The 26305-nt window shown below is 35.7% G+C and overlaps 1 protein-coding gene and 1 pseudogene across 1 annotated transcript in view; one reads left to right on the top strand and one right to left on the bottom strand.

The window, feature by feature from the left end:
• Positions 1-26305, top strand: part of LOC145248011 (radial spoke head protein 3 homolog B-like) — a 162263-nt gene that overhangs the window by 108153 nt on the left and 27805 nt on the right. Inside the window, exon 7 of the mRNA XM_080109704.1 lies at positions 302-540. Coding sequence (XP_079965830.1) covers positions 302-540 — 239 coding nt within the window. The remainder of the gene's footprint in view (positions 1-301; positions 541-26305) is intronic.
• LOC145248398 (5S ribosomal RNA) lies at positions 23637-23753 on the bottom strand (annotated as a pseudogene).

Genomic DNA, 26305 nt, shown 5'->3' with positions numbered 1-26305 from the left:
TTCTTAATATGGGAGGTTTGGGCCACAACAACAACAACCCTACTTTAATTTGTTACATGAGGCGGGGTCATGCTACCACCAGGCAACGTCGGTTAACGGGTCCTGCTAATTCCAAATATTTCTCATATGTTATATCTGCCCTCTTTGGTTTTCATACATAAAGTAAATTTCACAGTGTATAAGGATTAATTGATACTGGAGATATTCATAATCGTGCACTATTTCTTATATTTATATATATAGACACTGAAACAGAGACACATGTATTATTAATCTTAGATATTTTCGCTTTGAATTTCAGATGTGGAACAAGGTATGATTCCGTGGTTGATGGAAAATGTAGTTATCGAAGTGAATCGGTACAATTTATCGCGGAGACTGATGGACGCCATCTTATGGGATGTGACGAAGTCCCGAAGGAAAGCATATGAAAACTTGGCTACTTTAATAGAACAGGAGATTGCAAACAAGAAGAAAATGGAACAAGAAGCAGAGGCGGAGCTTCTTGCAGTGCACAACCAGCAACTTGGGTACACAGAGGTAAAGGATTATTTTTCTATTATGGACAGAAGAGTGAGTAAATGGGCTAACGATATATATATATATATATATATATATATATATATATATATATATATATATATATATATCGTGGGGTTCCGATTTCTAATTTCGCTAGATTCAGCTACTCTGATGAGTCGTAGACGACGAAACATGTGTCAGTGGATAATTGTATTTTAAAATTAATATTAGTCCTCGCGCGAAAGAGCAGGACACAAAATGTTTTAAATAATAATAATAATAGAATAACAATAACAAAGACTTTCGCTGGTGAGGACTACTATTGACTATTGACCGTAACCAGTTATACAATCCTTTTGAAATTTTCATCTCTATTTTTCTCGTTATCTACTGAATATTTGTTAATGAAACCTATATGAAAAATGTTCATTATTGAATTTTAAAGATTTTCTATTCTGAAAGAAGTTTAAAAAAATTTAATCCAAAAAAGTTATTTTAAAGTTTTTGTTAAAAAAAATTCAGATTTTCTCATTATTCAGACCTGTATTACAAAGAGGGGGTTGCAAAAAATGGGTTGTGGTGTGAGGAGAAATACAAACTGAAACAGAGAGAATATTCAGACCTGTAATAATACAAAGAGGGGGTTGCAAAAATGAGTTGTGGTGTGAGGAGAAATACAAACTGAAATAGAGAGAAGGAGAGTTTTAAAATATAATCTTAAAAAGATAAGATACAAGTTAGAAAAGCATTTCATCCAAGGCATGAAAATTGTTAAACAAAATGTTTTTACTATAGGCTTTAAAAATAAAGGTACAAGATTCTTCAAAGTGTACTTTTATAAATTTTACAAAATAAGGTATAAAAATTTAATTTAAATTGAATCAAAAAGTTACCTTGGATTTATTTTATGTAATGTACATTTTGTTGCAATTTAAAAGCATTATCTTTCATCTAGCAATTAATGGTATAGATATAAAATTTTCAATTATTTTTTTTTTAAAAAGTGCAACAGAATGTACATTACATAAAATAAATCTAAGGTAATTTTTTGATTCAATTTAAATTAAATTTTTATACCTTACTTTGTAAAATTTATAAAAGTGCACTTTGAAAATAAATAAATTTCAAATTGAATCTTGTACCTTTATTTTTAAAGCCTATAGAAAAAAACATTTTGTTTAACAATTTTCATCCCTTGGATGAAATGCTTTTCTAACTTGTATATATATATATATATATATATATATATATATATATATATATATATATATATATATATATATATACACGAGGTACCTTAAATGTTTCCAGCCTTTTTTCGTATAGGAAATTTTATTGATAGTACACACGTGAATCTATAGTCCACTTTGAAGTAATCTCCCCCGGCTGCAATGCACTACTTGTACCGTTCTAACAACTTCTGGAAGGCCCCGTGAAGCCCTCTTATGTGAGCGTGTCAATTATCCTTGTCACAGCCTCTTTCATCTTCTCAATTATCTCACAATGACTGCTTCTGAGGTTTTCTTTGAGCTTAGCGAATAACCAAAAGACACAGGGAGCAAGGTCTGGACTATAGGGAGGATGGGAAACAATCTTGATGCCCATCTTGGTCAAATAGTCTGTGACAAAAATGGAGTTGTGGAATTGTGCAGTTACACAAATCTTCCCTGTCTTCAGTTTCTCGTTAATAATTGTGTGTACAGTTCCCACACTGACATCAAACTGTGCACTTATTGTCTCTACAGACATACGACGATCCTTATCCGTGAAATTCTTTATTTGGCCAATCAACTCTGGTGTTCTGACTTCCTTACTCCTCCCACACCTCTCATTATGCCTCAAAGGCTCACAGGTTTTCCTGGTATCTCTTATGCCACTCAAAAACTGATGCTTCATTAATGCAAGATGGTTTAAAATCAGTCTGAAGCATTCCATACGTTTCTGTGATATTTTTTTCAAGTTTCAAACATAATTTTATTGCATATCGTTCTTTAAAAGAATCCTCACATGCAGATTGCTTTTCTGAAATTTACCAACGGTAACAATTAAGCTTTAGTAGGGTGTATTTTAATTCCTGCTGTAGCTGTTCATTTCATAAGAGTTAGTCAGTCATCTCATAAAATGCATAGTAATAACAGTGAATTTTTCAAGAGTCTACAACAATTTTAAATGCCCGTAAAAAAAGGCTAGAAACTTATTGAAGGCACCGTGTGTGTGTGTGTGTGTGTGTGTGTGTGTGTATATATATATATATATATATATATATATATATATATATATATATATATATGAAGACTGAAGGAGCGGTCGAAAATTATGTACTTGTAAAAAAAGTTTTTAAATTTTTTTCATAATATTATTTTGTATTCCTGCACGTCACCAATTGAAAACGAATTAAGAAAAGTTATAAGCTTTTATACTTTTCGTATTCTTTTTTTATACATTTCCATTCATATATACATATATATATTACATGTATCGTTTGTATCGGACATGTATTATTTTTACTTAATTTTTAAATTTATTTATGTGTTTATCATCCTCATAAACATCAAAGACACCAGACGTCCTTAAAACGGTTTTTCCTATATGAATTTTTTAACAGAAGATCGTGACCAAGCTCTGCCCATTACAAATATCGTTTCTGTTGGACAAATATTGTTTTTATTTATTTATTAATTTATTTAAATTGATTTGAACATGAATAGGTAAAAGCAAATTAATTAAATTAATTTAATCGGACCTATTATCACCGTCGTAGTGATCGCTGGGGAGTTCTGCCGTTTTGGACGCTCCTTCGGTTTGGGATTTGCACAGACACCGCAACACATGACCAGCTGTTTTATGTGTCATGTGTGTTGGAGTTGTTTTTATTAATTTATTACTACAACTCTGATGAACAGCGTTTATCCGGCGCTGAATAACTAGATCCCCGCTGCCTTGTGGGCCAAGGTTCTTTAACCAAAGACTAAGGGTGAGCTAACCTGCCTGGATGTTTGTAGGTGTGTGTTGAGAAAAAAAAAAGTTTTAGTAGGCAGGTAGGCTCGAACCCAAACCCTTGACGCGAAGGTAGAAAAAAAGTGTGACAAAAACCTGACATCTTACTGCTCAGCCACGATGGGGCAGGAAGTTAAAAACGTTTTAATTTAAGTTAAGTGACATGTGCGGAAATTTAATGAGATTAAACATCACGCCAGAGGGAAACTTAACTTTGACTGCAAGCCAGTTTCTGCGTTTCCCCCAAGATGTTGGGGAAAACCAACTCCCCATAAAAAGTGGAGTGTCCAAATGAATAACACTCATTTGATATGACGGGTTTTGCATTGATCAAACCTCATTGCTTTCTGGATGTCCCGGGCACAAGTGCCATGGTGGAAAATGCCAAACAAAAACATGAAGAGTAAAAAATATAGCGAAAATAGCGTGTAAAAGTCGCCCAAATGAAAGATATACATGACCTCGTTTCGTGAATCGTAGATATTATAATCTAGGTAGTATATAAAAAGTTCTAAGAAAGAGTGACCCTACTCCCCGAACGCACCCCCAAGCCTTTGCCAGACGTATACAAAATGTGCACACACTAACACATTTTGCGTTTTATATATATATATATATATATATATATATATATATATATATATATATATATATATATACAGTCATCCACATACATATATATATATATTTTATTACATTTTCACTCCAAACAAGGCACATTGCCACTTTGGTGTAGGGGGCTACTATCAGGGGCAACAACTACTGGGGTATTATGTAGGGATTTGGGCAGCAAGATATCAGTTCAGGTTACACTTGAATTTCTGCACGTCAGTACAGTTGGAAGCAGGGGCGTGGAATGGAATTCCAAAGTCTAGCAGTTCTGGGGAAGAAACTAATGGAGTAGAAAGATCTTTTACATCTAGGGATCTCTACTGTGTGGGGGTGGGATTTAGCAGCCTGTCGGGTTTGTCGAAGGTGTTCACGTCGTGGGGGCACAAGTGCTTGCAGTTTGTCAGAGCATTCACCATTAAAATACTTGTAGAACAGGCAGAGGGATGCAATGTTTCGTCGATGGGACAGAGGCTGAAGCTTAGATGCCAGTTCAGGGCCTATCAGATTTGCAACTCTCTTTTGAACCTTGTCTAGGAGCAATAGACTAGTAGCAGATGCACCAGCCCAAATATGACAACAATACTCCATACATGGTGGCTTTATAGAGGTACAAGATACTTTCGGGTGTTAGTAGTTTTCTAGCACGGTAGAGAGAGCGGCCCTGGTAATGCTTTCAATGTAATTGTTCCAACTCATGTTTACTGTGAACGTTAGGCCAAGGAGTTTGAAAGATGTACTCTCAGATAAAGAGTCGTTGGCCATTGCTATAGGTGGTAGAGAAGGTTTCTTGTAATTATTGAATGAAACTAGTTTAGTCTTGGCGGCATTGAACGTGACTATCCATTTTTGTCCCCATTCCACTACAGATTGGAGGTCATCCTCTAGTGCTTCTGCCATTTCTTTAGATATGTGTTTATTTATTTTCCTATCGTGCCTATTATAGAGTGTGGTGTCATCAGCATATATACCCATTTCAGAGGCAATTTTGTCGGAGAGGTTATTTATGAATATCAGGAACAATAGAGGTCCAAGGATAGACCCTTGGAGCACTCCCGCATTTATATTATAGACTAGCGTGGGTACCCAGCGTTGCCCAGGTAATTGGAGGTATATGTGGAGGAAAAAAAAGGGTTGATAGACAGGCAGGTTCAAACCCATGACGCGAAGGCAGAAAACATGATGTCTTAACCGCTGCGTTACGGCGACAAAGGAAGTGCAAGATGATTAAATTGAGTGATTAAAAAGTAAAGTAAATAAGTTCACACAGGTGCGTAAATTTAACGAGGTCAAACATCACGCTATAGGAAAAGGAAATGACGCACTTAACTTTGGCTTCAAGCCAGATAAACTTTGCGCTTCACAAGATGCTGGGGAAAAGTAGCTCCCAATAAGTGGATCAAAATAAATGTAGACGCGACGTGCATTCGCGAATCGTAGATATTACAATCTAGGCAGTATATAAAAAGTTCTAAGACATAGTAACCTCCACCGAGATCCCCTCCTGCAAAAAAAACCTTTACTGGACATACAAAAAAATTGCACACACACACAAACACACACACATTTTCGCTTATATATATATATATATATATATATATATATATATATAATATCACTTGTTTGTCGTTCTTCTTCAACACCGATAATTTTCCAATCCTTGTATTGTGATAGCATTTTAAAACATTTTTAAAAACATAATTCACACAATGATTCTGATGCAAACAAACAACATTGCATTATAGTATAAAAAGAAAATAGTTATATTTTTCTGATTCAAGAAAAACGTTTCAGGGTCGGATTGGATTTTATTTTTGTTTCAACTCAACGTTTTGTTCTATGATCTCTGGGCGAAGTTTGGTTGGCGACATCGATTCCAAAGTCTTAATAATTTGAGACCAACACTGACATGGACTCGTCAGAAATATGCGAAGGAATCCCGTAATTGTCTCAGAACTTCTGCTTTTATGTGCTCATCTCTTCCCCCCTCTATCAGCGATTACCATATCTACCTCTATGACTTCTCTCTACGTTATTTTCCTTTTTTCTTTCTTCTAATAATCATGTTATTTTTCTTTTTATTTTCCAAATCGCTCTATTCTACCCCCCCCCCCCACCTTCGCTTCCACATGGAATGTAGTTTTTCTGTTCTTTCATAAATTAATAATTCTTTTCTCTTTTTTTTTTTTTTTTTTCCGAAATTCTTTTTCAATTTTCAGAGAAAAGTTGGTTTAAACTGCCATGATTTATCTTTCAATAAATCATCAATCACATTCTGAGCTGACCTGTTTGTTTGACCAGCTGGAGTTTTTCAACTCACTGCCTAAGAATTAAAATTTTGCCTGTTTTTTTCTAGAGTAACTCATAATAATTTACAGTAGAACCCCAATATATGATGGCCCTAGGATACGTTTTTTTTCAGGTTACGATGTGGAATACAATGTTTTTCCAGACCTTGATTATGGTATTTGCCCCGCCTTACGGTGTTATTTATAATTTATTTGATTATATACACGTGTATTATATACTGTACTGTATTTTGCTACTAATTTTTAATGCCGTATCCCGGGGTTCTACTGTACCAGCAAATCTAGACTTGCTTCTCACACCTGTTAGCATTCTATACCTTTACGAAGCCACTATTCTCTCATGCATGGAGTATTGTTGCTACATCTGGTGTATCAGTTACTAAACTACCCTTCTTGAACATGGTCTAAAAAGAGCCTCTAACAGGTTTCACACTATCTACCAAGCTCCCCTAATAGGTTCCACGTTATCTACCAAGCTCCGACCCTATCTCATTGCCACAATGTTGCATCCCTATGTTTGCTTTACAGGTACTTCAACGGAATGTGCGCCAATGAATTTTGTGCATCTCTTCCCTTTCAACATAAATACCTTCGACTAACCCAACAGGCAGTAAAATCACATGCCTTCACGATAGAGATCTCTTTTTTACTCTGATGGTTTCGTTCCTTGAACTGCTTCCTTTTGGAATTTTTTCCTTGCTCCCTGACTGTATCAACAAGCAGAAATGTTAATGCAATATGATCTTGCTTCACAATTCTCCACTTAAGCTGTCTCTATAAATCCGACTCTTAATTATCAGTATCCCTTATGTCTCAGTGGCAGTGCGCTTTACTTGGCATAATTTGAAATAAAAAAGTCTAAAAAAACTGACCTGTCAAGTCACTTACTGAGCTCGATTAGCAGTTAAGGCCATAGATTTTATATTGTGAGCGATAATTAATAGAAACCTAAAATCATAAATTTTAAAATAGGATATTTTAAAGAAAACCAGCACTTCTCAATCCCTAAATTAACCTTGCTACTTATGCTTTAACAAAAATGTTATATTCCTAAATACTTAGGAAATAAAGACAAACGTGAGTTACACCGAGTGGTATGTGTAATGGGGTTTATTTATAATACAGAAACGTAAGGCTGCTCGCCTAAGGTAAATAGAAGTACATAGTAACAAGTATGGGGAAGAAAGTCTGATAATCAACACGTAAGACTATCCGTCTTACTGCGACTGCTTGTCTGCCGCTGTCTGCCCAACAGTCCAATATATATATACAGTTTGTAACCGGTGTATAGCCAGTTATGTTCCTTCACAACACCTCCCCCTGAAGCTGAAATCTTCCTGATTTTAGCTTAAATACCTCTTCCTTTTAGGGTCAGGGCTTAATCTCCTGGTAACTTTTCTCTTTCTTGCGCTTTTCCTTCTGGTCAGCGTTACCCGGGGTAAAGGTTTCTGTCCAGCCCGTATGGTCGGTTCAGGCGAAATATTCATTGTTTGCGGTACACACGCTGGTTTTGGTATATCAAAAATATCGCACAATGTTTCCATTGGTGTCTCTTCCACATTTGGAGACAGTCTGGGACGTATTTGATTTCTGTGTCTTTTGCAGACAAAACTTAATCCTTGGATGGTATAGACCATGCTCCCAATCCTTTTTTTGATAATACCTTCAACCCACTGATTTCGTCCATTTTGAAAATCTTTGAAATATACATTTTCACCTGGGGAGAAGCACTTGGTATTAAGGTTTTCTTTTTTGAAAACTTTCTTTTTCTCTGGTAGCAGCCTATCGAAGACAGATCTTATCTTTCTTGCAAACATTAGCTCAGCCGGGGAAGAATTGACATTATTATTAGGATTTGGTGTCACCCTGTAAATTGCTAAAAATGTTTGAATACATTGTTCGTCTGTGTCCGTAGTAAGATTTTTCTTAAGTGCCCTTTTAAACGTATCTACAAATTTTTCGGCCAACCCATTCGATCGTGGATGGTACACAGGTGTTGTCATATGTAGAATATTTAGTGAGTCACAGAATTCTTTGAATTCATGAGCAGTAAATGCTGTTCCATTATCGCTCACTAAGGTTTTTGGCACTCCAAAACGGCTAAAAATTTCATTAAGCGCACTCACAGTGTTTTTTGCTGTTGGATGTCTAAACTTAAATATTTCTGGCCATTTTGAAAAAGAATCTACAATAATCAAGTAAAAATAACCATTTATAGGTCCCGCATAATCAATATGCAGACGTGACCAGGGTAGGTCCGTCTTTGGCCATGGCGTCGTTTTTACTGGAGGATCTCGAGCTGCTAATTGACATCCTCTGCATGTCTTGACACATTTTTCAACTTCCTTGTCCATACCAGGCCAGTACACATATCCTCTCATAAGGGATTTCATTCTCGAAATGCCCGGATGACCTGTATGAAATTCCTTCAGAATTTTCCTCTGTAACGTTAGTGGAATTACGATCCTCTCACCATACATGAGCACATCTTCACAGATGGAAAAAGGCGTTGTTTGATCTACCTTTTTATTTTTTTTTATCCATCCCAATTGATTTTTCATTTTCTTAATGAAAATGTCATTTACTGCCTCTTTTTTTATTTTTTCGAAAGTTACCGGAAGTTCACGTATCATATTACACATTGAACTTGTACATTCACTTTCGTCTTTAAGCGCAGCAATTACCGTTTCTTCGAAACTTTCGCTTCTTTTAGGGATCAACCGTGATAATGCATCTGCGTGTCCTAACTTTTTTGAGGATACATGTTCCATCTTAAACTGATAGTTTAAGAGGGTTACAGCCCATCGCTGTAATCGATTCGCAGTATGTGTGGGAATGCCTTTCTTTGATCCAAATATGGTAAGTAGGGGTTTATGGTCGGTTTGCAAAATAAAAGATCGTCCATGGAGAAATCGATTGTACTTTGTAATTCCAAATATTATCGACAGCGCCTCTTTTTCAATTTGGCTGTAATTTTTCTCCGCTGCAACCAACGTTCTTGAAGCATGGGCGATAGCTTTTGTCCTACCATCCTCATACTTGTGAAGTAATACAGCGCCAACACCGTAATCACTGGCGTCCGTTGCTAGTATTAGTTCCTTTTCTGGATTGAAATGTGCCAATGCTAAGTCTGACAGTAGACATCTTTTGATATTTTGGAAAGCAGATTCACATTCCTTATTCCAGTTCCATTTAACACCCTTTTTCAGTAACTCGTTAAGAGGAGCTCTTAAATTATGTATGTTAGGGATGTAAATTGCATAGTATTGAACTAATCCCAAAAACGATTTTAATTTTGTCACTGAATCTGGAGCAGGCATCTTTTCAATTGCTTCAGTCCTTTGTGGATCCGGTCTTCGACCCTCTTTGTCGATTATTTGACCTAGATATTTAATTTTTTTCATAAAAAAATCGCATTTTTCTGGGCTCAATTTAAAACCAAATTCCTGTATTCTTTTGAATACTTCTTTTACATGCTTCTTATGATCTTGCAAATTTTCACTTTTAATTAGGATATCGTCAAGGTAGGCCATTGAAAATTCCAACCCTGCCAGCATCGTGTCCATAATTTGCTGGAAAATAGCAGGAGCAACCTTTAATCCAAAAGGAAGCCTCTTTAGCTTAAAAATGCCCTTATGAGTATTTATGCCTAAGTATTTGGAGCATTCATCGCTGATCTTAATTTGCAAGTAAGCATCTGAGAGGTCTATCTTAGAAAAAATTTTTCCTCCGTTAAGCTTAGAGAACAGATCTTCTGCGGACGGAAGGGGATAATTATGGTCCAATAGACAGTCATTTAAACCCGTTGAAAAATCTCCACAGACCCTTATTCTGTTATTTTTTTTCTTTACATACACGGTTGGACTTGCCCAATCTGTGTGGTTAACTTTTTCAATGACTTCCAGTTGTTGAAGTCTATCCAACTCTTTTTCGATTGCGTCCATCGCTGAAAAAGGCACATTCCTTTTAGGTATGAATACTGGAGTGGCATTTTTCTTTAATTCAAATTTTGCCTCTGTCTTAATACAGAGTCCTAGTCCTTCTCCAAAAACATTGGGAAATTCAGTTTTCAAATCCTTCAGGAAGTCTTCCCTTTGGTTTGCTTTTTCTGCAGTTAAAACGTTACAAAACGAATTTATGGGTTTCTCCCATAAATTAAACAGGACAATCCAATCTACCCCAAACAGGCATGTATTCTTTCCTGGTACGACGTACACTTTGGATTTATGAGTCTGGTTAGCGAATGTCACTTTGCATTTTAATTCTCCCTTGAACTCTAATCTTTTGCCGCACACACTTCTCGCCGTCTTTCTGGTTTTCGTTAATTCAGGTCGACCTATCCTTTCCCATATATCTTCATTTATAATACTAATATCTGCACCGCTATCCAGAAGCAATGTAACCAGATGTCCATTTATCCGAACATCAACATATTTCCGTCTTTCGCAGCTTTTTTCTTTATTCATGCGAAGCGTATTTACATTATCGGTCCCTTGTCTTTTCCTCTGGGCACAGTATGTTCCCTTGTGACCTCTGAGACCACATTCATAACATATTTTGTTCCTAAACCAGCAGGTCTTATTGTTGTGTCTTAAACTACCACAACATTTACACTTTAGCTTTGGGTCTTTGTATCCTTTAAGGATCCTGTGTTCTTGGAACCTGGACTTTCTTGTGGTCCCTTGCCTTTTTACTTGCTGCACCTTAAAAATATTTTTCTCTTCAATGCGAGTGTTGTCTTTCTTTATGTTAATCAGACGTTGACACTCTTCAGTGACTTTTTGCAATGTTATGTTAGGATCCGCCTCCATAATTGTTAGGATCCGTGAACGTATATCTTTGTCCCTTGGTGCTGTGAGACCTTGTACAAAGATTAAACATTTAAATTGGTCTGCGGAAATTTCATTCAATTTAAATGATTCGCATAAACAGTTCACAGTGCAAGCATATTCTAGATAGTCTTCAGCTTCTGCCTTCTGAATGTTCAAACATTTGTATCTAGAGTGAAATAGGCTATCCCTTTTATCAAATATTTTCGACAAGGTACTAATTGTTTCCTCGAACGAAACCTCCTCCGGTTTTTTTGGTAGAATTAGATTTGCATACTTGGTGTTTTCATCAGTACCCAGTTTTTGTAGTAGCAGGGTAACTTTTTCCTCATCGGTCCAGTCTAAACATCTTTTCGTAAAAATTGTTTCGTATCTTCTGTAGTATGCAGGGAAAGTAACACCAGTATCCGGGGAGTAACGAAATTCCGTTAGTGAATTTGAAATACCCTCGGCAGAAAAATTAGTCTTCTTCCCGGTCGACGTTAGAATTAGCTTTTCTAAATTCTTTTGCTGTGTCGACATTTGTCGTTGTAGTATGTTTGTTCTTGTTGTGCCTCTAAAGTTTTTTGTGTTCTTTCTTGTTGTTGTTGCAGCTGTTGCTGTAGCTGTTGTTGTTGAATTTGTTGTTGTTGTTGTTGTTGCGCTAAAAATTGTTGAGTCATTTTTGTCTGTTCCTGGATGCTAAGGGCTAGAGCCTTAGTTAACTCTGCTAATTGTTCCATGTTAGCTTCTAGTACAAAAATGTCTTTTCGAATTCTACACAATAATTCCAAAGAAAAATCGTAAATTTACGTATATCGTAAATTAGTAGCAATATGCAGACACAACACGTTTCAACAAAGTTCATCCATAGTAATTCAACAGGCTTTGTAAAATAATTCTTTTTTTTTTTTTTTTTTTTTTCAACAACGTAAGTTCATACACAAAATATTTCTTACTTCCCACGACAAATAGTTCCAATTATTTATATAAAGGCAATGACAAACAATTAATTTTCCAAAAAAAAAAAATATATGGCTGCCGTTCCCACGTGGCATAAAATGGTACAATAGTCGTTGTATTTATATTTTTTCTTTCGAAACTCGTAATCCTTTAGTGTAGTTTCGAATTCAACTTGCGACCATTTTTTTTTTTTTTTTTTTTTACTTGTCAAAATAAATATAAATTCCACTTTACCTTGAACATGTTTCTATAATTTCTTGTGAGTTCTTTACGAAGAAAAATCCGTACTTTTCGCTACTTTAGGTAGGAAAATTTTTTAAATTCATTGACGCACGTGGTCAAAAATCCTTGTGTAGTTTGTTTTTTTCGTAAAACAAAAAATCCTTGCATTGTACACAGTCCTTGGTACGGTAATTTATCTCTGTTAAGAGAAAGAACATCCTTTCGTCGCCATTGTTATATTCCTAAATACTTAGGAAATAAAGACAAACGTGAGTTACACCGAGTGGTATGTGTAATGGGGTTTATTTATAATACAGAAACGTAAGGCTGCTCGCCTAAGGTAAATAGAAGTACATAGTAACAAGTATGGGGAAGAAAGTCTGATAATCAACACGTAAGACTATCCGTCTTACTGCGACTGCTTGTCTGCCGCTGTCTGCCCAACAGTCCAATATATATATACAGTTTGTAACCGGTGTATAGCCAGTTATGTTCCTTCACAACAAAAAATGATATATTACTAGATTTAAGGATAGAGATAAGCTCCTAAATAAAAAATATGAAACATCAATAAATTATAGGTATTACAAATCACACCGTCTTAGCAATTTACATACACCCTCTAAATTTAATTATTAACATCAAATACCATAGTTCTGTTTTGCCTATTTTTTTTTTGCTTATGAGACTCATATACAAATTTTAAAATGTTAACATTTGCATGTTTTAGCCCTTGAATTCATAGTCCTGCTTTATTTTAGTGATTTGTAACTTCAGTTTTAATATTATGATTACTATCTGAAATGCCGCTGTATCTTCTTACACACTTATAACTTTCATTGCATATCTTAGGGTTTTTTTTACTCGTAGTCATGTTTTTTTTGGTATTTCATCTTACAGATAATATAGGGTCATCAGGAGAGCACTGTTTCGGGGATCTTCCTGTGTATGACTTGTTCGCGTGTCGGTCCCCCTCACTGATGTGAGACCCAATTATCTGCTCAATACAATGAAAAGATAAGACGTTTGATAATTAAACGGTCCCTATTACAAGCGATGGCTTTGGCATGTCGTGTATAAGGGCTACGGCTGACATACTTTTTAGGACGCACACATATCGAAGGAAATAATAATAATAATAATAATAATAATAATAATAATAATAATAATAATAATAATAATTAAATTAATATATATATATATCCATATTTATATATATACATAAACAAATATATATATATATATATATATATATATATATGTATATATAAAACATTAATAAAAATATATGTATACATAAATACATAAAAAAATAGACAAATCTACTCACAGTGATAACTACACTGTGGACACTTGCGACCAATATCATGCGGTGTTCCTTTTTGCCTAGATTGTAACGTAACCTTCACGGGCCAGCTCTCTTTTTAGATTTTCATGTTTCACGTCTTGATGTTGTGTTCTACTTTTATAAAGTATTGTAAATCCAATCAAGATGAGTCTTTTCCTTGTTACGGCTTTTTCGCATCAGCCACATTCGCTGATGCGAGGCTTAGATATCTGAACCGCATTTGAATGAACTGTTCAATACAATAAAAATGTTGGTACTCTTGCATAATTTGACTCGAATTCTCGTGAATTCCCGTCAAGCATGGATCGGGCGAGACCGACAAATATCGGTGTCAGCCGAGCGTCGTAACAGACGCAGATTAATGAAAAAAAACAAAAACAAAAAAAAAAAAAAACCAGAAAAAATACTAATGCAAATTAGAAAAAAAAAAAAAAAACTTTGAAAAATGAAAATGTTTATTTCATTTTAGTATTTATTTATTTATTTTTTGCAAAATATTTAACAGAAAATGTGTTTGTTTTTTCTCCAAGAAAAGATTTTTTAACCGTATAATTGGTAGGTGTTAAGTTTTTTGTTTTGTTTTCTTTTCTTTTTTGTAACCGTATTTTATTTTTGTTTTCAAGAGTTTTTGTTCAGCCAAGTTCTTTTGGTGGCACTGTCCATTTGTACATCTTCAGGAGAAACCATCCTTTACACACGATCTTTAAGTAAACATCTGTGTTTACAATTGTTGCAATGTTGCACCTTATTTGAGGGGGGCAGCAATTTCTTCTCCTGACATTATGAGATTGTCTGCATCGATGTTTTCATTTCTTTTTCTAACATGTATAGATTTATTTTCTTACCTGTCATTTTTCTGCTTCGCGAGTTTGAAAATATATTTGTTTTGCCAGCTTTTCTTTCTTTCTTTTTTTTGTTGGTTTAGTCGCTTTCTTTCAATTCGAATGTCGTCTGCTTCCATTTAGGTAGCGTTTTTCATTGACTAATCAAACTCCCAAAAAATTCAATTAAAAAAAAAAAAATAAGTAACTAATCAGAAAATAAAAAGTCACCCCCTTAATATCACCTTAAAAATTACTAAAAACATAACAGAAAAAAGTAATTAAATTAATAAAATAAAAAGTCGAGGTTAGCGTTTCAACATTTGAACAACGCTCGACTGACACTGATGATTGCCGGTCTCGCCCGATCCATGCTTGACGGGAATCCACGAGAATTCGGGTCAAATTGTGCAAGATTTTGCGTTTTCTGTAACGAGCAACGGCTTAGCACACATGATATTTAAATGTAAAGGCTGTGTTTAACAAATTCGTTAAGTTAAGAAAAGAAAGAAAATAAAAAAAGAGAAAAGAAAGAAAATAAATAAATAAAACTAAAACTAGTATAAATAAATTAAACAAAAACAAAGAAAATGAAAATCATTAAATAAATAAATCTCACAGATAACAGCACTGTGGACACTTGTTTTTTATTACGTAGGCATCACCACTTATCAAGGCCAAGAGGCCACACGAGGATAAGGGTTAATGAGTGTACAGTAGACAATTGGACAATATAGTAAATCGTTAGTAATGGAAATTCGGTAAATTTGTTAACTTATATGGAATGGCTCATCAAAAACTTGTTTACGTTAGACTTGAACACAACCATATTGTAGTCAGCTGGAAAGCAGGAAAATGGAAGATAATTCCATAGGCGTGCAGTTCTAAGAAAGAAGCTTTGTTCATGGAATCTACGTTTAGGTTTAGGCACAGATAAAGAGTGGAGGGAATTATTGATAGTGTTTTCTGCTAGACAGGTGTTTCTTGTGAAAGTTTGACAAAGGGGGGGGGCATGGATTGGAACTCAGTCGAGCACTTGCCATGAAAATAACGATAAAGCAGAGACAAACTCGCAACATCTCTTCCATGAGAAAGAGGTTGCAGAGAAGAGAAAAGGACATCCTCTATGAGGCTACGAAGTCTATTTGGAACTTTATCAAAGCAGGATAAGTCCTTACTAGCAGCTCTTGCCCATATGTGGCAACAGTACTCCATCCTTGGACGTATCTGGCTCTTATATAGATAGAGAATTGCATCAGCAGTGAGATATCTACTGGATCAATAAAAGGATCCCACCATTTTTCCAGCGACCTTGGTAATGGATTTAATGTATGTGTTCCATTTAAGATCAGGAGTAAAGGTCAAGCCCAGAAGCTTGTCAAAACATGGGGCTCCCCAAGACGAGAGCCATTCATTTAAATTGATGCCAGATGGGGATCAGAGTGTTGATGATGTAAAGATAGGAGCTTGGTTTTAGATGCATTAAAAGTAACCAGCCATTTTTTTCCCCATTGTACCACTTGCTCAAGATCAGAGGAGAGAGAATTGGAGAGAACTTGGTCGTTTACAACCTTAGATGTGCTACCATAGATAGTAGGGTCATCAGCATAAATGTCTACAAATGATGTAAGGATGTGATTTGGAAAATCATTAATGTAGATCAGGAAGAGAGTTGGGCCTAGGATGGACCCCTGAGGGACTCCAGCATTAATACTGTTAGCGTCTGATTTCTGCCTATCAACCACTACTCTTATGAACCTATCAGACGGTTGTTCAAATAGATTTCGGACATATTTATATGGTCCTTGAATGAACCGTTCGCACTCTTTTTACTGTTTGTTTCAGTCGTTTTTTCCGTATACTTTCCACCTTGCTAAGTGCACAATGTTTATCTTTGAGATCTGTCCAGATCTTTAATAAACCCACTTTTTCAAAAGGATTTGAAATGCGGAGTTGTCGTTTCAGATGTCTTTTCTTTTCCTTAGATCTGCCATCTCCTGCTGTCGTCTGTTTTTCTTGACTGGCGGTTTAGTTAATTTCACTTTCTCACCATACAATGCAATGCAAATACGGTATATAACATTACTGCACTCTTCTAACCGTTGATCATACTTCTTTCTATCAAGTTCTTTATGTAAGGCATTGTTAATTGTACGATCAAACATACATCATTCTTCCGAATAGTCTGCCGGTGGAAATTTGATTCTGGGGAGTTTAACCTCACCCACTGACCCAATTGCTTGGATATCCTCGGCACTGTGAGTTGTGTCCTGTCCTTGGTGTTCTGATGACTTATCTGAGGTATTAGATCGCTGCATATGAGTCACTGGATGACTAGCACAGCCCTTTTTGCTTTGTTGCATCTTCATTCCTTTTTGAGAGTTGAATTTTCGTCCACAGATGCATGGGGATTCCGTGTGTTCTTTAATCATAAATGTTGGTATGTCTGAGTCATATTCCGTTCATTTCTTTTGGATCCATCATTCTCCCTCCCTTTCGGTGGATCTTGAGGTCATTTTCCTTTGTGTCTGTAGCTTATTTTATAAGAATTCTGTGTTGCTGGCTGAGTTCATTTGGTCTTTCCCAACGTCCCCTGTCTTTCCATGTGTCACTGGTCTATTCCTAGTCGCCATTCAGTCTATTTCTGAAAGTCAACGGACTAGCCATGTCTCTAGAGGATAAAAATTACTACCAGAACAGTAGCAGAAACGTGCCATGAAGCAAGCAAACAACAGATGTTGTGTTTTGAAAGAAACAGCTTACCTTATAGGCTTGTATATACTGATATTTATCAGCTGTCTTCACTTGTGAATTAATCCTTTTCGGATACAGTTAATGTAAAGAGAGAAAACGCACCTTTCTAGGGCTTTCCTCATCTAAGTTTTTGTATAGGATGGTGCTTTTTTTTTGGGGGGGGGAGGGTATTTCATTACATATCTTAGTTTTTTTTTTACTCATAAACTGTATATAGTCATGTTTTTGGAGATATTTCATCTTATAGATAATATAGGGTCATCAAGATAGAATATGCACCGTTTCGGGGCCTTCCACTCTACGGATTGTTCCTGTATTGCCCCCCCCCACCCTCAATGATGTCATATACAATATATGACGTCATATTTTATTTTTATTTTTACTTAACTGTCCCATAAGTTCTTATTTTAATGTTTAATTAATGTATTATTTAATATTTTATTCTTATTGTATCATTAGTTTTTTTTTTATTTCTGATACCTTTACATTTTAATTGCTTCCTTATTTCATTTATATATATATATATATATATATATATATGAAAGAAAAAGAAGCAAATATTTATATAAATATTTGCTTCTTTTTCTTTTTCATTTTCTTTTTTTACTTTTAACACGATGTTATAATAATATAGAAACTTTTTTATTTTACTCTAGAAATAGACACACACACACATATATATTACTTCTGATTTCTGAAAATATATGGCTATATATATATATATATAAGCCATATATTTGCATACTTTACTATCCAGCTCTATGCACGTATCGAGCACTGTTGAAGTAAATACTGAAAATTGCTACATAAAATAAAACATTTAAAACATTTTATGTGGATGGATGGAATATGAACATATAAACGGATAAACCCATCCAAGCAAGAAGACCGGATACTGTAATAATTAACAAGAAAGAAAAGTCCTGCCAAATCATAGACTTTGCTGTTCCAGCTGACCACAAGATAAATATCAAAGAAAAGGAGAAATGGAGCAAATACACAGAGCTAGCCAGAGAGCTGAAAGGGATATGGAAGATGACAAAAATTAAGATAGTATATATAATAGTAGGAGCACTAGGAGCAATTTCAAAAAACTTTGACAAGAGAATGGTAGAAATTGGAATCAGAGGATTGGCTGGAAAAATACAACGAATAACAATGATGAAAACAAATGAAATATTAAGGAAAACCCTTGAATGTGGAGACTAACACACATGAGCCACATATGTGGGCCAGACAAGCTGCTGCAGAGGCAAAACACAAAGAGTTACATGGAACCAAGAACATTGAAGCTGCATATCTATAAGTTCTCCATCCCCATCCCCATTACCAAATCATCGCCTCCCTCCCAAAAGAATGCTGTCAATAGTTGAGAAGGCTCAAGGAGGATGGAAAGACTGAGGAGAGAGTACTGACCAGACCTCCACTAGACAAGAGAACTGGTACTTTGATGAGGCTTATTTTCACTCAAACTCCAGTTGAGACAAATGACTGCTGCTAGCGAGAAATCAATGGTAAGCGGCTGTCGCAATAATGCAAATTCATTTGCAAATGTTATCAAAAGAGGTGGAGAGTACTGGAAATCTGAGGAGACTTGTTGTCACTCAGCTTCTAGAGAATACCACAGGTTTTTCTCCAGGAGAAATCCTTTATGACCTGTGTGAAAGCTCCTTGTTAGCCAATAATAATAATAATAATAATAATAATAATAATGATAATGATAAATAACAATAATAAAACAATAATAATAATAATAATAATAATAATAATAATAATAATTAAGATAATAATAAAAACCCTTGAATATGGAAATCAACACACAGGAGCAACAAGTGCGGGCCAGACAAAATGCTGCAAAGGCAAAACATGAAACACTACAATGAACCAAGAACACTGAAACCACATATCTATAAGTTCTCTAACCCAACCCTACCCCCATTGCTACATCCCCGCCCCCTCAAAAAAAAAAAAAAAAAGCAAGACCAATTACCCAAAGGAGGAAGGAAAGACCAATGAACTGACCACACCTCTGCCGAATAAGTGCGAAGAGAACTTGGACCGACCTTGGGGAGGCTTAGTGACACTCAAATCCTAGCAAAGACCAATAGCTGCTGCCAATAAGAAATCGATGGCAAGCAGCTGTTGCGATAATGCAAAATTATTTGCAAATGTTATCAAAAGAGGTGGAGAGTACTGGAAACCTGGGAAACTTGTTGTCACTCAGCTTCCAATGAACACCACAGGCTGTTTTCAGGGAAAGATCTCTGAAGTCCTGTGTGAAAGCTCCTTGTGAGCCAGTAATAATAATAATAATAATAATAATAATAATAATAATAATAATAATAATAATAATGTCACTCGTAAGATACTCTGGGCCGTTTATAGGTTGGACCAAAGAGGAACTGAGGCATCTCGACCAGAAGACAAGGAACCTCATGACTATGCACAATGCACTACACCCAAATAATGATACTGACCGACTCTATGTGAAAAGGAAAGGCAGATGAAGAGGGTTAGAAAACTGTGTAAATGACACAAGAAAAGAATGAGAAAAATACATAATGCAGAACACTGAAAGAATAATTATCGCAGCAAGAGACACTGAAAAAACAAAACAAAACAAACAAGACAGAAACAGAAGAAACGAGGAATAAGATGAGAAAAGAATAATGGGAAGAGAAACAACTACACGGACAATTCATAAGGATGACAAAAGATGAGACTAACAAAAACACTTGGACATAGCAACAAAAATGAAACCTAAACAGAGAAACTGAGTCATTAATAACAGCCACACAAGATAATACGATTAGAACCAACCATATCAAAGCAAGATCGACAAGACAAGAAAACAGCAAATGCAGACTCTGCAGACAAAGAGACGAACAATAAACCACATAATAAGCAAATGCAGCAAACTAGCCCAAAAGGAATATAAGAATAGACACAATTAAGTAGAGAAGGCAGTACACTGGCAGTTATGCAGACAACAGAATCTTGAACAGCCAGACAAATGGTAAAAGCACAAATCGACAGCAGTACTTGAAAATGAACATCACAAAATCCTATAGGACATGGATATAAAACGGATAAACCCATAGAATCAAGGAGACTGGGTGTCATACTAATTAACAAGAAGGAAAAGACCTACCATACTATAGATTTTGCTGTTCTAGCAAACCACAAAGTGAAGATCAAAAAGACAGAGAAACGGAGCAAATAAACTGAACTGGCTAAAGAACTCCAAGTGACATGGAAGATGAAAAAGTTAAGATAACACAACTAATAGTAGGAGCATTAGGAAAAATACCGAAAAACTTTGACAAAAGAATGGGAGAGATTGGAATTAGAGGGATAGCTGAGAAGATACAATGGATAACATTAATCACGCTGAAATATTAAAGAAAACCCTTGAATGCGGATACTAACACGAACACATGAGATACAGGCACAAAGTGGACATACAGAAAATATTACTGATGTAAAATACAAAGGAGCATCACATGTGAAACGGTACAATAAATAACCCTAACCCCCTCCATCCTTGGACCTGTCCTTTTTTGTGTCACAAAAAAATGACATCATATAAAATAAACGAGGAGGGTCAAGGAAGATAGAAAGACCGAGGAGAAAAAGCACTAGCTAGACCTCCGTTGGATAAGTGCCAAGAGGACTGGGACTTTGGGAAGGTGTTTTGCCACCCAAATTCTAGTGAAAAGACCAGTGGTCGCCGCCAATAAGAAATCAATGGTAAGCTGCTATTACAATAAAGCAAATTTATTCCCAAAGGTTATCGAAAGACGTGGATAGTACTGGAAATCTGGGGAGAATCGTTGTCACTCAGACTTCAGAGAACACCACAAGTTATTTTCAAAGAAAAATTTTTGGTTATGGCTTGTGTGACTACTAGTAAGTAAAAAAATAATAGTGGGGGAACAATGGGAGAGATTGGAATCAGGTGATGGTGGAGAAAATATAACGTTTAACAATAATGAAAACGGCTGAAATATTAAGGAAAATCCTTGAATGCGGATACTAACACACATGAGCTACAGGCACAAGCCTTACATACAGAAAGACCAAGGAGAAAAAGCACTAGCCAGACTATGGCTGGATAAGTGCAAAGAGGGAGGCTTATTGCCACCCAAATTTAAGTGAAGACTGATGGTCACTGCCGACGAGAAATCAATGTTAAGCGACTGTTGCGATAACGCAAATTCATATGCAAAGGTTATCAAAATAACCTCTCACTCAGACACCAGAGAACGCCACAAGTTTTTCTCAAAGAGAAAATTTTGATGGAGCCTTGTGTAACTACTCCCACTAAGTAAATAATAATAATAATAATAATAATAATAATAATAATAATAATACTGCTTTGTTAGGAACTGCCAGAATCTTGCGGAAAGTACTGGACGACTAGGAAAACAAGATGCTGAAAGCTTATGGTCATTTGTTATGATCCGCCTATCAGTATAAAATCGGCACTACCAACAGCCAGACACAAAATGGGAATAATTATAATAATAATAATAATAATAATAATTATAATAATAATAATAATAATAATAATAATAATTATAATAATAAAAATAATAATAATACGCATATATATATATATATATATATATATATATATATATATATATATATATATTACATAAAAAAATGCGCGCATGAAAAATAATATGGTTAAGAGTTAAACATAGAAAAGTAAAAGGACTAGTTGTTAAAACTAGAAAAGAAAAAGACAAGATATTCTAGTAAAAAATATGATAACTTAAAATATTGCAACATTAAGAATTAAAAAAAAATCAATTCTTAGCCAATACTGCAATATTTGAAGTTATAAATTTATATTTTTTACTGAATATCTTGTTTTTTGGTCACCCGACAAAAGAAGGGTAGACCTGTAAATTCACCCTTGTCCGTCATCCATTCGTCTGTTCTTCTGTCCGCACTTTTCTCAAGTACTACGCCTTGGAATTTTTTGAAATTTTGCACAAACATTAAACATGATATGAGTAAAAAGTAACAGAACGGATTTTCCGGGAAAACTCTGGTTGCCCCCCCCCCCCACACAGGTGTGCCTTTTGGGTTAAATTGCTAAAATTGACACTTTTGTGCTTATTAAAAAAATTGATGCCTCAAATTTTTATAAAACTTTCTGAAAAGTTGTATCTAACTAATTTCTATATAATTTTGTTTGTCTATACTTCGCGATAATTCTTGAGTGTGCCCCAGGGCTCTTTTAAGGCTAATGAAAACACTCCATTTTTGGGACTATTTTACCATATTTGTCCAAAATTTTCTGTGTATGTCTATTTAGCAGTTTTGCATACATTATATATGTTAAGGCTTAAAACTGCACCGTTTGTTCATTTTCATCAAGATTTGCCGTCTCCTGGGGACTTTTGAGGCTTAATGGTGGTGGTGGTAGGGGGATACTGAATTTAGTCATTTTTTTATGCCTGGTTCATTGTGCACTCACGGGGAACAATGCATACCTCACATGTTCTTTTCCAGTTTGAACAACTAGTCCATGTTTAAATCTTAACCATATTGCTTTTCATGCTCGCATTTTTCTATGTAATCCATGATTTTTCCAGGCTTTGTTTTGAAATAACATTTTCGCTCTGTTTCACTTGGTACATGTGAATTATTAACGGCTGCACAGCTGAGCGACAAATCGAGACAACGGTGACTTATTAGTGACACTTTATTTTTATATCCTGTTACGTCATCATCTCCGCCGTCCCCACCCGTTTTGAGGTAGCGTAACAGATTTGGTTTCTATCGTAACCAACAGCCAATAATAAAATGTCATCTCTTCGTTCCTTACAGATTCTGAGAATTTTTGAACACTATAATTTTATTATAACTTTTGTTTTACTGAATGAAAATTGCAAAAAGTTTTTTCAAAATATAGCTGAGAAGGTGATCTATGAACTGTAAAATTGTTTGAAATTTGGTCGCAAAATGAATGAGCGGTGAAGCTTTAAAGCAGCTCTAAACGAGTAAAACTAACACAGCCGTATATTCAGACATGGTAGTGTTTGAATTATATATATATATATATATATATATATATATATATATATAAAGCAGGATCCTTCAGTCTTGGACAGACTATGAATACCCACGAAGGGTTGCTTGCGCGTGAAATTTTTGTGGCAGGAGGTGCGCAATCTCCAACCACACCTCTCCTGAGACGACATTGTTAAATACCAGTGGCAAGTGAAGTACAGGATGACTGGAAACAAATGCCGAGATAAGCGGAGAGCACATACAGCGCCTAGAATTCCCAAATGGTCACCCATCTGGTACTAACCAGGCTCAACGTTGCTTAACTTCGGTGATCTGACAAGAACCGGTGTGTTAACGCGATTATGCCGATTATGCTTTATATATATATATATATATATATATATATATATATATATATATATATATATGTGTGTGTGTGTGTGTGTGTGTGTGTGTGTGTGTGTGTATGTATGTGTACGTGCGTACGGGTATTTTTGTATGTGAATATTTCTTTGTGTGTATAAGTGTATTTAAATGAGTATATGTGTATGTAATTGTTTGTAGTATACGCGTGTATAAGTGTATTTGTGTGAGGGAGTGATAGCAAGCGAGGGGGCGTGAGAGAGAGAACGAAAGAGCAAAGGGAAAGACAGATAGGCAGACAGAGAGAACATGCGAGGTCATACGTTCAAGTAAACAGGAACACTAAATGCAGGAACCAGTTGGCTTCATTGAGGAGAGCAATTAGGGAGAGTAAGGAGTAAGGAACTAAAGAACCAGAGAGGAGAGCCGCGTCTTGTGTATCGTTTCCGTTTACCCCGACACCCACATGTAATCTTGCGAGTTTCACAAGGTACCTCTCCTATATCCTTTCCCTCTTCTTACCGTTGTCACCAATCGGAAGTTTCAAGGAGGAGGATGCGAATACATTTATGTGAGAGGTGCACAGATTGGTGGCGACGGGCGCCACGTTTTGCTTCCTCCCCCGTTCCAAACAAAACTAAAGGCGAACACGCATCTCTTACTCTTTTTTTTGACAGTCGTTCGCCTTCTGTTTGGGTCTCTTTTTAAACCCCCCTTTCTGATTCCCATCTATTCTAACTAGTTGGCTGACTATGGTTGCTGACTGGTCAGTAAAAGGGCCCTCGCTTCTTACGGCTGTTTCCACCTTGCATTTTCCCCAGGGAGTGCTACAGATTTTTTTCGCTCTTTCTTTAGAACTATGTATTTTATTTTCCAAAAGAAAAGGGCACGCCTTTTCTGTTTTGGTACTCTATGGTGGAAGTAATATTATTTGAGTGAAGAAAAGTTGAAAGAAAAAAGTTTATTAGTTTTCTGTGAGATAACTATTTGAGACAATGTTATAAAACAACACCAAAAAACAAAACAAAACAAACAAAAAAAAAAAACAGCATTGAATTTCCAACGATTCAGTCAATCTAGACTGAAACTCTATGGGACAACCTGTTTGGTGAACCAAAAAGCCAATTTTTTGTAGGTGTACAATAAAAGAGAACTTCATATAGTCATTGTTTCGCCGTTTCAGTGACCGAAACGAATATTAGGTAAAAATCTTTGGTGCCGATTTTTCATGTCGAGAACAAATCCGTCATGTATCCATGCCACCATATCATGATACATGTAAGCCATAAATCCTTGAATAGTGTTTAAAAGCGATATAGTTGCCATATACGTTATCAATTTAATTAACCACAACAGACGTAGCACCTACAAAATGAGTGCTCGATATCCTTTCAGTTAGAGTTTTATAACAACAAGTAAACAATTTAGCATACCTTGATATTAGGTTGGTGCAAAAATAATGTCGTTTATACACACACACACACACACACACATATATATATATATATATATATATATATATATATATATATATATATATATAATTAGACGTCAAAAAACGACATTATTTTTGCACCAACCTAATAGTTTACTACATTTTCCCGTTGCCGATCATGTAAATTCTAAAGATAAGCTAACGCTAACTCTATGACATATTATTGTAACCTGATAACGAGAGCAGTGTATCGCATGTGTTATCACACGTAATATATATATACTAGCGGGGGGGGGGGGAGGGGTACCCGGCGTTGCCCTGGTTTTTAGAGGCGTGTGTGGTTGGGGGGGGGGATAAAATGAAAACAAAGCGAAGTCATAACCCTGTTTAAATATTATAAAAACAAACAATGTTAAAACTATATAAAAAATCGTGTAAAAAAAAACAATAAAAAAAATTAACCTGATGCAATACGAACGGTCCGACGGTGCCTGTGTGTTTGAAAAATCCCAAAAAAAGTTTGAAGGGGGGGGTTCGAATTCGAATCATTGAAGCGAAAGCGCACCCCTCCCCCCAGAAAAACGTGATGAATTAACTAAAAAGTGAATTAGGTCAAATATCAATTCCGCAGTGTTTTGGTTAAGTTTCAGTAGTCTTTTTTTTTTTTTTTTTTTTTTACAAGGTAGTCACCACTTATCAAGGCCCGGAAGCAACTCGGGGATAAGGGTTATTGTGTGTACAGTACGTTAGTTTTGGAGATCTGATAAAGTGTCTTACTTAAGGAGGCGGTTCATCAGGAATTTGTTCACATTGGACTTGAAGACATCCAGGTTGTAGTCAGGTGGTAAACAGGCAACCGGAACAGAGTTCCACAGGCGTGCAGTTCTAAGAAAGAATCTTTGTTCATGGAATCTACGTTTTGATTTTGGCACAGATAAGGAGTGAGGAAAATTTTTGACAGTGGTTTTAGCTAGACGGGTGTTTTTCGTGAAAGATTGGTGAGGGGGGACCAGAGATTGGAGCTCAGACGAGCACCTGCCATGGTAGTAACGATAAAACAAAGACAGGCTCGCAAAGTCTCTCCTGTGAGAGAGAGGTTGCAGGGAAGAGAAAAGGGTATCACCCAT

The sequence above is a fragment of the Euprymna scolopes genome, chromosome 26 (assembly GCF_053919585.1).
Source record: "Euprymna scolopes isolate OS-2025 chromosome 26, ASM5391958v1, whole genome shotgun sequence".
Lineage (NCBI taxonomy): Eukaryota > Metazoa > Mollusca > Cephalopoda > Sepiida > Sepiolidae > Euprymna > Euprymna scolopes.
The sequence above is the reverse complement of the archived record's forward strand: the minus strand, read 5'-3'. Positions and strand labels throughout refer to the sequence as shown.